General features: G+C 39.0%; 1 protein-coding gene across 3 annotated transcripts in view; it reads right to left on the bottom strand.

The window, feature by feature from the left end:
* CTNNA1 (catenin alpha 1) overlaps nt 1–15,148 on the bottom strand; it is a 300,857-nt gene that overhangs the window by 112,707 nt on the left and 173,002 nt on the right. For all 3 annotated transcript variants that reach the window (XM_044387443.3, XM_026508084.4, XM_057307159.1), the window contains exons 4-5: nt 6,581–6,747; nt 5,944–6,063 (exon numbers count right to left, since the gene is read on the bottom strand). In XM_044387443.3, the coding sequence (XP_044243378.2) occupies nt 5,944–6,063; nt 6,581–6,747 (287 nt within the window). The remainder of the gene's footprint in view (nt 1–5,943; nt 6,064–6,580; nt 6,748–15,148) is intronic.

Raw genomic sequence — 15,148 nt, 5'->3', positions numbered from 1 at the left:
CTCAAGCTATGACAGAGGGCTAAGGCTAACCATTACGTTTAAACAGATGGTGCGTGTGTTCCGTGTGGCATTTTCTAAATGTCTTGCTCTCCACTACCACCTGAGGGACTTAGAGTCTTCTAGGGAGGCATTTGGCTCTAAGTACTTATATTGTCCTCTGTTTTATAAAATGCTTTGCAATTAGCTTTAGGATTCTTCCCTAAGTATCTATAACCTAGATGAGTACAGTCTCTTATAAAGGTTACCAAGGAAACTTCTGGTCACCTCAGGCTAACAGGTGCCATAATTACTATTCAACACTTGACTTTCCTAAAGTCACTGGCCTGGCTTGGTCTAAGAACTTTTACCTTTCTACAGACTACACTAAAAACAGGACCTCATGGATTTGGAGAATTGATGATCATCTCAAGACTCAAGCTATGACAGGGGGCAAAGGCTACCCATTTATGCTTAAGCAGCTGGTACATCATTTTCTACATGTCTTGACCTCACCAAAATTTATGTCTGATAGACTCCTATTTATCAAGTATGGGTGATATATTTCAACCTATGATGAAAATGACAACTAAATGTCATCATTTTCCTAGCTGCTAAAGTGTTGTGCTTTCTCTCTTGAGAACTATGTTTGCCATAACACAAAGAAATCAGATTTTGTTAAGTAAAGATAGGAAAATGGGCACTATCACAAGGCAGCACTTGATTTACTATCAGAAGAATAATAATCCTAAGTATTATTTTCCAAATATGTAGTGGTGATAAGTAATCTGGATTGGTGAGAAAATGAGCCACTGAGGAATTTAACAGATTACTTATGAAATGAGAGTCCCTTAATCCACCTTAGCCTCATGATTCCCAAACTGTATCAATCCAATTGTGTTTTAAGCAGACTGAGGAACATGAAGAAGAAATGACTGCTTTCAACGTAATTTGAACTAACCATCAGATGCAGTGACCAAGAAATAAAAGCTAACTTCTAAGTAATCCATAGCACTCTCTCTACCCAAGACCTAGAAAGTCAAGTAAAAAAAGTTTCCTCTCATTTCCCTCTTAAAAATATAAAATCGTAGCCATGTGATCAAATATCTTCTCTTGGATTCAAACACATATATTTAAAGAAAAGGTCCAGGGGCACCTGGTGGCATACATAGTCAGCTGAGCAACTGACTCTTGGTTTCAGCTCAGGTCATGATCTCAAGGTTGTGAGATCAAGCCCTGTGTGAGGCCGCAGGCTCAGCATGGAGTCTGCTTGAGATTCTCTCTCCCTCTCACTCTGCCCCTCCTGCTCATCATGCGCTCTCTCAAATAAATAAATCAATGTTAAAAAGAAAAAAAAATTAGGTCCATAGGCAAACCCCGCCGGTCCTGATTATTTACACTTAAAACACATTACTATCCATTTCCACTGTGTCTGTTCAGGTTTTCAAAAAAGAAATCATGAGGGATGCCTGGGTAGCTCAATTGGGTAAGCGTCTGCCTCTAGCTCAGGTCATGATCCCACGGTCCTGGGACTGAGTCCCACATCAGGCTCCCTGGGAGCCTGCTTCTGCCTCTGCCTGCTGCTCACCCTGCTTGTGCACGCTCTCCCGCTCCCTCTCTCTGACCCATAAATAAAATTTTTTAAAAAATAGAAATAAAAAATTTTTAAAAATCATGAAAGTCGGAGTTCATTACATTTTTAGCAAATATCTCAACAAGCTCTATGTACCTGGGTGGGTGGGATATAAACAAAGTCTCCATCTCTAGCAGACTGAAGAGACAGAGTTGCCCATAGGAGGCACAGGCAGTCCTCCTTATAGGAACCAGGGTCAGTGCCAGCCCATCCTTACCTCTGCCATCTATTTTACCCTTACTGTCAAAGAAGAGCCTGTGGCCTAATGGAAATTCAACACTTATAGTGAGCAAATTATACTCCAGCCCAAGAAAATAAAAGATCGAGACCAAACGTAGAATCCCATTCCAGGATGGATCTGCAATATAGCAAAGTGGCTTATTCACTTGTTCCTTAAATATTTAGTGAACACTACCACATCCGGGCAATGTTCTAGGCACCAGGGATTATAACAGCAATTTAAACAGACAAAATCCCTGCCCCTGGGGCCTGGGTTTAAAACCTGGCTCCACCTGACTAGATGAATGACCTTGCCAAATTATTTAATCTCCCTGTGCTACAATTCTTTCATCTAAAAAAATTAGTATCTGATCAATTATAGTATCTACCTTATACTATTTTGTGAAGATTAAATGAGTTTGTATTCACAAAAGGTTTATAACAGTGTTTAGCACACAGAAAACACCTTTTTAGAGTTATTCATTATTATTTTCAGCAACATCCTCGCCACCCCCACCACACCATGCCCTAGAAAAACTTTAAGAAGAAACAGATAAATTCCAAAGAGCCTGCAGACCTTATGAGGTTTAGCGTTTCCTCAATGGGTGGTTGCTGCTTAAATGACACAAGGGAGGCTAAAGAAGCCAGTATATACATCACACCCAAATACTGCTCTTGAGGAAATACCCCTTTTCTGTACTAGGGGCTGTCTGCAAAGATAAGAGGCTGAATGAGAAGATGAATTATTATATACCATGCCTGTGGAAAGAAGAAAAAGTTAAAGGTGAAAACAGTCTAGGGGGCTAAGCATACAGCAGTACAGGAATTCTGCCAGAAAACACACACTATGAAAAAATGTTACCAGTTACTGAAGGGGACCAATGGGCAATTCCAAAAGGAAGAATAAAGTTTCCACCAGGCTGGGACCTTAGGATAAAATGAGTAGCAGTTTAATTCCCAAGGAAAGCACCAGTTTATAGGAATACACACCAAGACCCATGTCCTACAAAAGAATACTTTATGGTCTGGAGGCACAAAGGAGCCCACAGTCAGCCTACTCAATGGATTCTACTGCAGAAGGCTAAGGCTAAAGGCTTAAGAATTAGGCCCAGGGGCGCCCGGGTAGCGCAGTCGTTAACCGTCTGCCTTCGGCTCAGGGCATGATCCCGGCGTTCTGGGATCGAGCCCCACATCGGGCTCCTCCGCTATGAGCCTGCTTCTTCCTCTCCCACTCCCCCTGCTTGTGTTCCCTCTCTCGCTGGCTGTCTGTCAAATAAATAAATAAATCTTTAAAAAAAAAAAAAAAAAAGAATTAGGCCCAAGAAAAACTATAAACAACCAGGACATACTACAAACCCAAGACAAACCTTAAAATGGGAACATACATCAATTAAGACACCAACAGAAAACAAAATTAAACTCAGTAACTCAAACATGGTTCAAGGAATATGCTAAAAAAGGTATGGGGAAAGTACAGGGAAACTACAAGGCTGATAGAGCACTTAGGCCTGAAGAGACAGAGAGGCCGCAGTTACCAGAATCCAGGGAGCAAGGTGTGTGGAGAATACCACCCGACAGGGGCTATGACTTTTGGCTACCCAGATCAACGAGCAGGGTGGGTGTCAGGGGAATAAATCCCCACCCTCACCCTTCTATGCCCTCTGATCTCCTACTGATGCTCCCACTGGCCAAACCCAACCAGGACCTAGAGGGCAAAGGAGCCCTGAATACAGTCCAGACAGGTCAGGTTCCTGGGGCAGAGAACAAGATAAACAAGGGTGAAAACGAGATATGGAGGGGCAAATATAAGCCCATCCAGCAACTAATAACTTCAAGATTTTAATCATATCTTATTTCAGAAATATCTGAAATTTACTAGGTTTTGTTTTGTTTTTAAGTACATCAGGGATTACGTTCAAGGAACTCTTCATGTATTCATGGCACACAGAATTAAAAAGTCAGGCAGCATTACTTTTGAGTAAGTTTTTCTTTTTCTTTTTTTGGTAAAGATTTTATTTATTTATTTGACAGAGATAGAGACAGCCAGTGAGAGAGGGAACACAAGCAGGGGGAGTGGGAGAGGAAGAAGCAGGCCTCCAGCGGAGGAGCCTGATGTGGGGCTCGATCCCAGAACACCGGGATCATGCCCTGAGCTGAAGGCAGACGCTTAATGACTAAGCCACTCAGGCACCCCTGAGTAAGTTTTTCCAAATGCATATAAAAGTCTGGTCTATCACTATGTTCTATCTCAAGAACATCATGAATTTACTTACTCTACCATTTTGCAAAGATAGCCAATATAGTGTCAGTCTAAACGTTCTTAATTTCCTCAAATAGTAAGTCTTCATAAACCAAGATCAGACTAGGTTTTAAGACAGTGAGACTACTAACCAAACTTTATTTTTTAAATATAATTAACATATATTTCATGTATTCAAATGAGATTTTAGATCAAAAACATTAAGCAAAATAAACTGTGAACCTAGCTGGGCCAGCATGCCATATATACAGAATTATCATACTATTAAACAAGTTCTTAGAACCGATCAGGCCCAGCAAAAAGAAAAAAACTTACTTGTGATTTATGTGGATGGAGACAAAAGCCAACACAGGGATAAGTGTTTGCACACTGAGCCTACAAGAACTAAATAACTTAGGCAACATATCAAATCTAGCTACATTATCATGTGTAATATTAAGTAATGGAAATGTAAAACCAGGATCTCATATGTGCAGATCAGTCCGATCACAACCTAAGCTTGAAATATGGTCAATAACCTTATTAAATACTTTACATATATTATTTAATTTAATCTTCTCAATCCTGTGGGGTAAAATTTTTATACTAATACAAAAAAATGAAAGTTACTGAGAAGACTCCAAAGCTGAGGATAGCCTATATTGGACATTTACGGTACTGACTCCATTTTTCTCATGCCTGTCAGAGCTCTTGTTGGGTGTCCCTGTCCTCAAGAAGGATACCTCCCCTAATCTCAGCAGAAGGGAGATCTTCATGACTCTGAGTCAGACATATAACTGCTTTCCTCTCACGATTAGTGAAGAATGGGTATGTTACACAATTCAGATTTAGGGCAAATCTGTTAGGGGCTTTTAGATCATTTGCTATAAAAAAGACATATGGAATAAACAGGTTTTTTTTTTCCTTGCTGGACATAGTGATGTGTACAAATATCATGCCTAGAGTTTGTGTAGCCATCCGGTTCCAGGCACACTGAACACAGCATTGCTGGAAAATGTCAAAAACCTGGATCCTTGAGGATACTGAAAAAACTTTAATCTTAACCACCTCAAAATCACACCTAATTTGGGACTTCTAATTAGAAAATAAATCTCCCACTGTTCAAGCAGTTTTGGAGCTGGGTTTTCTATGAACTCTAGCAGGAACTATCCTAATCTGATATAGGTATCGGCAAACAGGAACAAGAATTGATCTTTTCAGGGCTTTGTGAAAAAGCACAAGCTTGATTAGAACTATGGAAGTTTTAAGAAACTGGATGATGACATGTGCATCTCCCCTACAGCACACACTACAGTCAAAGCACCCTAAGCGCCAAAATTCCAAAGGGCTAGCAAAGCCTACAAAAATAAGAACACTGATCCACACGCTACACAACACAGATCCGTAACACTAGGGAAACTACTAAGGATGATTAATTAGTAAGCAATACTTTAAAAAGTGGCCAAATATGAAGGGAGAATGGGGTTAGTTTCTGATAATCAAGTAATTTCAAGAATTTTCAACTGGTTTAAGGTTTTTAAAAATCTGAATGAAACCCTACCACCAACTCAAGTTAATCCTTGAAGGCACATAACAAAGACCTTATCACCTCTCCAGAAACAACTGCATATTGCCTAGCTATTTAAAGTAAAATTTTCAGGAGAATTAAAACAGGAGCATAACATGAATGCAACTTAATTACAGATTTATTAACAATACCATACTAAAAGGATACTTACTTCACAAGTTAAATGTTTTAATGGAACTATACTGGCAGAGGGAGGTACTGGTACCTTCAGAAAACTTAAGTAAAATTGATTTTTCCCACTGATAATAACATAAACAACTTTAATATATCCCCAAATCATGGCTGTACCTGTTGTCTTTTGGCTGCCATAATGTTCAGTTTATCCACTTCAGGTTTTAGGGCTTTATACTGTATTCCTAAGTCTTGTTCAGTGCCAGCATTCCTCAGTTTCAAGATACCTTCTTCCACCTATATAAAACATAACACTAAATAAGAAAAATTCTAAACAAATCAGTATGTAAAAAAGATCTATACTATTTTATTCCTTTTAATAGCCACTCAGATAGCATTCTAAACTCTCTCTCCAGTTTACATCGCCCTCAAATATTTGAGCACCTACTACATGGCAGCGTGATACTGACTACTATCTGAAATGGACAGAATGTAATACCTCTTGGTTTCTCAACTCTGAACTCCGGTACAAGGAAATGCTTAATCACTACTGCAGAGGGAAGGAGTCAAAACAGTACCTTTGCTACAAGTTCTTCATTAAAATCAAGACTACACAGGCTCATAGCACAGCCAGTCTGAGGTACACTTAGAGAAGAGCAGAAAATGGAAACTAAAAGAAAACATTCCTGGTGCACTTAGGTAAACCAAGTTCAAAACCAAAACAAACTCCTTTAAGGAATGCTGAATTAACTATGGCCAGCAGCAGCCTCGCTGTGATGGAAGGAACAAATTAGAGACACAGGCCTGTACTTACAACTTTCAGCTGAACAAGTAATTTGTAGACATCTGCCATGTCAGCCAAAATAAGCAGCCGGGTAACAGCAGAGAGCAAAGCTCGAGCTGCCCGAACCATGTTGCCACGCTTCACAGAAGAGCAGGGATCATCTGCAAACTCTCCCGCAGCAGTCTTCATCAAATCACCTGTTTTACAGCATGAGAAAACAAACTCATCAGGAATGAACCAAATAACTGGTCTACGTTAAAAATAATAATAATAATAATTCAAACCCTGTATAGTTCATGCACAGAATTTAATTTAAGGGCTCTCATATTTATTGTTCTGTTTTCTTTTGTTTGTTTTACAGCAGTCAGTACGAAAAGCACCCTCATATACTACTGGTGAAAACACAGTATCTGGAAAGTGATTTGGTGCTATATATAAAGAGCCTTAAAAACACTCCTTTCCAGGGGACGCCTGGGTGGCTCAGTCGGTTGAGTCTCTGCCTTCAGCTCAGGTCATGATCTCAGGGTCCTGGGATCAGGCCCCACTTGGGTCCCCCCGCTCAGAGGGGATCATGCTTCTCCTGCTCCCTCTCCTTCTGCTCCTCCTGGTGCACTCTCTCAAATAAATAAAATCTTAAAAAAAAAAAAAAAAAAAAAAGACACTCCTTTTCCAAAAGGAATATTACATGCACCCTGGGAGGGAAGGGGGATTACAGTGGGGGGAAAAATGGATCTAATGTGATCTACCCTCACATCCACAGAATGATGCAGAAATACAGCAACCAGCACGTAGCACCTCCACACTTCATTAACCACCTCAAAAGAGACTTACTGGCATATGAAAAGACAAAGTTGAGTCAATGACTTCTTCATTTTTCTCACAGTAAAATAATGAGAACAGCTCAAATGCTTAACAATAAGCATCTAGGTTAAGTAAATTATATTATATCCTACAATTGACTATTATGCAACATATATATGAAAAAATGTTAACGTTTATGATGAAACCAAAAGCATAAAGAAAAGAAAATGATAAATATATGTAACGTGTTTAAAAAAAGAGAGAGAGAGAGAGAGAAAAGACGGGAATCCAAAGGCAAGTAACAGTGATGCTAGGTTACAATCTGACTCTTTACATTATTCTGTACTTATAAAAACATTTTCTATAATGAACAGGTATTATATCCATAATTTTTAAAACTACACTAAAACATATACAACACATTTAGTATAGTTATTAGGAATATTTAAGGTTATATTATACAATCCTAAATTCAACAATGCTAAGAACTTACTTATAACGTAGAAACTTGTAAAATAATACACTTTTTGTCATTCATTTTTATTAATTATTATTTCAAGTGCCTATTGCTCCTCTTTTCTTATAGCTTTAAGCAGATGGAGGGACAGGTTTGTGTCTGTTCCACCAGTTATATGGACAGTACCTATATAGTGACTGTCTTTGGATTCCTGGAAAAGCAATTACTCCCTCCCTTGGCTGAATGTGTCCACTCCAAGCCTAAAAAGCCATTCACTCAAGCTCTTCCACAAATACAAAAAAGTACATTCTCAAGAAGCCTAGTGACTTCTGAAGAATCCTACCAAATTTCTCCTATCAAATTTAGCTACAGCATATGAGCTTAGGGGGAAAAAAGTTAAATTCAGTCTCAGATTCATATATTAATTGGGCTCAGAAGCACCCCACAGTATTAAGAGTATAGACAAGCTCTGCATATGTAAGGTCAGATATAACTCACAATGAAGAATTTCATAATTAAAAAAATTTCCTAGACCTAAGGTACAGACATAGAAAGATAAAGATATATAGCAATGATTATATGGACACATAATATTAAAAATGTTTTATATGATATTTATTGAGCTCATTCATTCATCTATTTATTCAACAAATATTTGAGCACCCACTATATATCAAAATCTGAATTACATGTCGATGACAGAGCACACAAGGAACAGCCCATGTCCTCACGGAAGTCTAAAGAGGACGGAAGACAGACAAGCAAACAATTATAGGATGATTAAGACAAAGTGCCGGACTCAAAGGGCTCACAAATCAGGGAGTATAACAATGCAATCGGAATTATAACAGCCCTGTGGACAGGGTGCTTTGGGAAGACGGTAGGAAAAGCTATTTACTCATGAAGAAGTTGTCTCAAAAGCCTTGCAGAAAAAGATACGTACCTTAAACAATATTAAATAAGAGATACTGGCCTTATACAATAAAAAGAATTTCAGCTATACATTGAGAGCTTACTACACACTAAAATCAATCCACTGCTAGGGATACAAAGCTGAACAAGACTCTCTGCTTTCAAGTGGTTTATAACCCAGAAAAAGAGGAATGTGATCACAAAGAAGTTATGTGGCATTTTAACACACAAGCTGTACGAAAGACACAAAAGTACATAGAGTTTCAAAGGAGAAAGCACTAACAACCGGTCTCAAGAAGACGTGAAATGCCAGCAACAGTTTTATGGGAAACACAGTACTCTGAAAGGGACTCTACTCTCAAAGGACGGGAAGAATTTTTGGCATTAGAATTAAGGGAATTAGCATCTCAAGCAAAAGGAACAGTAACACAATAATATCCAACATTTATTAAATGTCCACTCTAAGGCACTCTACATATTTAATCCTATGAATCACCTAGAAAGTAGGTGGTAGTGGCCCTTCTTTACAAATGAGACAACTAAAGCTTAGAAAGGTTAACTAACTTAATCACAGTTACCTGATAGTAAATGGGAGAGCCAGGATTTGTAATGACAATGTTTATGCTGTTAGAACCACTTATCAAGTTGAGACACAATAAGAAGGCATATTGGAGACGGAGTCCTCCAGTCTAACTGGAAAGTGAAGGACCTGTACAGAAAGAGCAGAAGGTGGGGATGGAAAAGCCATGGACAGAGTACAAAGAATTCCTGACCTAACGAAGAAAGTCAAAGTCATACATACATAGGATTAACCGAAGAGAAGCACATAAAATAAACCTGACCGGGCGCATGGGTGGCTCAGTTGGTCTGCCTTCTGCTCAGGTCATGATCCCAGGGTCCTGAGATCAAGTCCCACATTGGGCTCCCTGCTCAGTGGGGAGTCTGCTTCTCCCTCTACCCCTCCCCCTGGCTTGTGATAGCTCTCTGAGATAAGTAAATGAAATCTTTAAAAAAATAAATTCATAAATAAAATGAAATGAAATAAAATAAATAAAATAAAATAAAATAAAATAAAATAAAATAAATTAAAATAAAATAAAAATAAACCTGACCACACAGATGAGTCAGAAAGCCACATGAGCGCCCAGGAAAGAATAGTAATAGATTAGAAAGACAGGGGTCAAATGATATAGTAACCTTTGATTATAAAGACTTGAGGAAAAAGAAAGCACCAAAGGTGACTTAAAGGTTTCAAGCTAGGGTTGTAGTAAGACGGAGAAAAGGGCAAGACCACTGTATGAAGATTTTTAAAAGAAAAGAAAAAAGAAAAAAAAAAGTGGCTCCTGAGACTGTGGAATTAGGGGAAGGGGATGAAGACTACTTACTGGACAAGAGAAACAAAGAGAACCAAGGTGGGGGAAAAAAATCAAATGCATACATACAGACTAACAGAAAAGAATCTAGAATTCAGAAATATAGTCAATTAATTTTCAACAAGACTGCCAAGACCATTCAACGGGGGAAAAAACTGTCTTTCAAACAAATAGTACTAGGACAATGGATATTCACATGCAAAAGAATGAACTTGGACCACTACCTCACACTATACACATTCAGGACAGATCTAAACCTAAATTTAAGAGCTCCAATTATTAACACTTAGAAGAAAACGTTAATATCTGTCTTTATGGCCTCTGATTAGGCAATGACACCTAAGCTATGACACCAAAAGGACAAAGAGCAGAAGAAAAAAGATAAAATGGCATCATCAAAATTTGAAATTTTTGTGCTTCAAAGGTCATTATCAAGAAAGTAAAAAGACCAATAGAACAGGAGAAAATTTCTGAAAACCATTTAGGTAGTAAGGATCTGGCAGACACACTATAAAAAAAAACCTCTTATAACTAAATAAAAGACAATCCAATTTAATAAAATAGGCAAAGAAAGGCATTACACAGACAGCTCTCCAAAGAAGATAAACAGCTAATAAGCATATGATAAGATGCTCAGCCTATTTAGCCATAAAGCCAATGCATAACAAAATCACAGTATCACTTTTTATCTACTAGGATGGATAAAATCAAAAAGATAATAATAAATGCTGGTAAGGAATGTGAAGAAACTGGCACTGTCACACTCCATTGGTGGGAATGTAAAATGATGCAGTGACTTTGGAAAACAGTCTAGCAGTCCCTGAAAAGGTTAAATGTAGAGTTACTGTATGATCCAGCAATTCCATTTCTAGGTATATTCCTAAAACAACTGAAAACAACTGTCCATACAAAAACTTATACATAAATGTTCACAGCAGCACTACTCATAATAGCTGAAATGTGAAATAAGCAAAACATCCACCCATCTACTAATGAATGGATTAAAAAAATAGGGTACAGGGCGCCTGGATGACTCAGTTAAGCAGCTGCCCTCATCTCAGCTCATGATCTCGGGGTCCTGGGATCAAGTCCCACATCGGGCTCCCTGCTCAGTGGGGAGTCTGCTTCTCTCTCCCCCCTTACTCATTTTCTCCCTCTCAAATAAATAAAATCTTTAAAAAAAAAAAAATAAGAAAGAAAATGTGATATTATCCGTACGAGATATTTAACCATAAAAAGGAATGAAGTACTGATACATGCTACATGAATGAATTTTCTAAGCATATGCTACGTGAAAGAAGCCAGTCACAAAACGCCACATATTGTATTATTCCATTTATGTGTAATGTCCACAATAAGTAAATCCAGAGACAGAAGCCAGATTAGGGGATGCCAACAGGTGGGGCAGAAAAGAAAGAGTGAGGACTAACTGCTAATAGGTATGGGGTTTCTTTCTGGAGTAATGGAAATGTTCTGGAATTACATAGTGGTGATGGCTGCACAACCTTGTAAACATACTAAAAACCACTGAACTGAACACTTTAAAAGAGTGAGTATTATGGAATGTGAATTATGGCCCAATAAATAAAGAGATAAAGAATATCCAATTCAGTGACCTGAAAGAGCACAGGCTTTGGAGTTGGAGATAAGCTTAAGTTTTGGCTTTCCAGCTATGTGACTGGATTCCACAGCCTGTTTTTTCTTCTCCAAAGTACAGACAATGCTTTGCTGTGAGGGACAACTAAGGTAAGATATCTAATATGTCTCATTTGTTATCTTGTACAAGGAAACAATACAGGGTTGGCAGAAATTATTAAGTAAAACTAGATAAGAAGACAGAGAAATGGGTCTTCATTGTGTTTCATGAGCATCCATCTGTTCAACAACCACCTTTCAGAGCATTAATGCCTTCTTGTAACAAATGTTTCCTGAACACCTTCTAGGAGCCAGGCACCATTCTAACCACTTAGGATAGAAATTAACTAACCAGAGGTGCCTGGCTGGCTCAGTGAGTTGAGCGTCCGACTCTTGACTTTGGCTCACGTCATGATCACAGGGTCATGAGACTGAGCCCTGCACTGAGCCCCACGTGGAGCTCTGCGCTCAGCCCAGAGTATGCTTGTCCCTCTCCCTCTGCTCCTCCCCCCTGGATGCGCACATTATCCTTCTCTCTCTAAAATAAATAAGATAAAATCCTTTAAAAGATAATAAATTAATGAGAAAAAAATCCCTGCCTCCAAAGAGCTTATATTGTGAACAGGAGGAGAAAATGATAAACATAATCAAGTCAATTATATAGTTGGTGAAGCTGAAATACTTGTGAGAGGCAGTGACAGGAAGGACAAGGAGAGCGGGGATGTAATATATAATTTAAAACAGGGGAATCAAGGCAGGCCTCAATGAAATGGCACCACTTGAGGAGAGTCTTAGAAAAGGAAGCACAGGAACAATCTGGCTATCTTAAGAAATCATTCCAGGCAGAGGGAACACCAACTCAAAGGACCTTGGACAGATGCACACTAAAATGATCCTGCAAAGCCAAGGAAGCAACCGTAGCTGGCAAGGAGGGAATGAGGAGGAGCAACTTTGTGGGAGGTGCAGAAGGCAGATTTCAAGGGTGACAGAACGAGACTGCTCTTTCAAGAATCTGGTCTGCAACCAGGAGAAGTCAAGGGTCTATTAAAGAAAATTGTTTTCCACGTATACATGTGTGTTTGTATAGATGGGTAGTAGTATAATGGCAAAGTAACAGGATCATAAAATTAGAAGTCACACAGAAACTGTAGCTTCACCACTAAACAGTTCTCAATTTCTACAACTATAAAACAGAGATAATACAGGTAATCCTCAATTTGCACAGTAGCACAGGTCCATAAAAATAACCATGCAAGCTGTAACACTGCAAAGTAATCTTAACCAATGGGAAAATTATGATTATCCTGTGACCCTTAACATTTTTTGGCAAAATGTTAAAAGCTCCTTTACTACTAATTACAAATGTCCAGGGAAATGGAAAAAAAAAAGTACAATTAATATTTATTTAATACATTGTAACTTAAAAGATTATGAAGAATGAGAATTAGTTTTTTTTTTCTTTGTAAGAGAACTACTCAAAAGTAGTTTAAAAAAAAAAAGATTTTATTTATTTATTTGAGAGAGGGAAAAGCAAACTCATTGCTGAGCAGGGAGCGTGATGTGGGGCTCAATCCCAGGACCCCGAGATCATGACCTGAGCTGAAGGCAGATGCTTAACCAACTGAGCCACCCAGGTGCCCCCAAAAGTAGTTTTTGAACACTTGCCTTCTTCAACATTTAACTTAGGATACAGACAATGCATCTCTTCTACCAGTGGGCAAATTGTCCTACTGCTTTCTAAATTTGGATGAGTTTCCAACATTTTATCCTTTGCACTTTCAATGTCATGAAATATCTCCTAGAGTTCCTTTAGTGTAAAGGTTTTGAAGACACCACTTCCTCTTGGACAGCAGCATGCTTTTCATCACAACCACTTTCCTCATGTGTCAGTAACTCTGCTTTCACTAAGTTCCTCTGACTGCCTATCTAGAGTCTCTTTATTTCTTTAAAAAAGATTTTTTATTTTGGGGTTGGGGAAGGGAAAGCAGGGAGTGGCAAAAGCAGAGGGAGAGAGAGATTTTTTGTTTTTTTTTTAAAGATTTGTATTTATTTGAGAGAGAGCCAGCGAGAAAGAGCATGAGCAGGGGGAGGGGCAGAGGGAGAGGAAGAAGCAGGTTGGGAGCCCAACCTGGGGCTCGATCCCAGAACCCTAAGATCATGACCTGAGCCAAAGGCAGCCACTTAACTGACCGAGCCAGCTAGGCACCTTTTTTTTTTTTAGATTTTTCTACTTATTTATATGAAAGAGAGAGGGTACATGCGAGTGTGCAAGTGGGGGCAGAGGGGTAAAGGGCAGAGGGAAAGAATCTCAAGCAGACTCTGTGCTGAGCCCCATGCGGGGCTCAATCTCATGACCCTGAGATCGGGGCCTGAGCTGAAACCAAGAGTCGCCTGTTTAATGGATTGCACCACTCAGGCACCCCTAGAGTCTCTTTAAACAGCAGTGGTGTCAACAGATCCAGTCAGCTATTTCTTCTTTAACTTAATTTACATTCTATTCAAATTTATCACTTTCTGTTTCTTTGCTGCACTTCCATCTTTGTTAGCAAATTTGTTCTTTCAATGTTCCCTTTTTGTAAAAAGGTTCATGTTGGGTTTACCACTGGGAGATAAGGAGGCAACGCAACCACACACAGATTGAACTAAACAGTTGCACAGTGATCAATTACCAAGAGACCCTGAAAGAAGGGACATGACTGCTCAGTGATCATAATGCACACTGTTATTTATGTAGCGGTTGGTACCCTTAAGAGCTAGCAACCAAGTCCGTATTTCATGCATTCACTAATAGTTTAGTTACCATGGTAACCAAAATTGGAACCATGCTGGTGGGGGACTGGTATTTTTTTAAGATATTTATTTATGTATGTATGTATTTATTTATTTATTGAGAGAGAGAGAGAATAAGCAGGGAAAGGGCAGAAGGAGATGGAGAGAGAATTCCAAGTAGACTCCATGCTGAGCACGGAACCCCATATGGGGCTCAATCTCATGACCCCCTCACAGATCATGACTTGAGCCAATATCAAGAGTCAGATACTCACCTAAATCAGCCACAAGACATCCCAGAGGACTGGTATTATTTAACTAAACTAGGTAAGTGATATTTGTACATATTGGAACTATGCAAAAGTGAGGATTGCCTGTATTTACTTCCTAGGGTTGCTGTGGAGATAAAGACACATGTTCAGTAAAGAGCTTAAAACAGTGCCTGCACTCCCATACTATCTACTATCACTATTGGAATTATAGATAGATGAAGGGGGAGAGGCAGGGAGAAAGACACAGAAGATATGTAAGTGAAGAATGAAGATTCTGGATCACAGACAAAACACACATAGCCATGAAAGGGGAAAAAGGAGGTTCCTGGACCGTCAGATGAGAAGTGAAAGCAGAGGTAGCAAGAGGCCGGCTGCCAGG

This window comes from Ursus arctos, unplaced genomic scaffold, assembly GCF_023065955.2.
Source record: "Ursus arctos isolate Adak ecotype North America unplaced genomic scaffold, UrsArc2.0 scaffold_5, whole genome shotgun sequence".
NCBI lineage: Eukaryota > Metazoa > Chordata > Mammalia > Carnivora > Ursidae > Ursus > Ursus arctos.
This window is presented reverse-complemented; position numbering and strand designations above follow the sequence as displayed.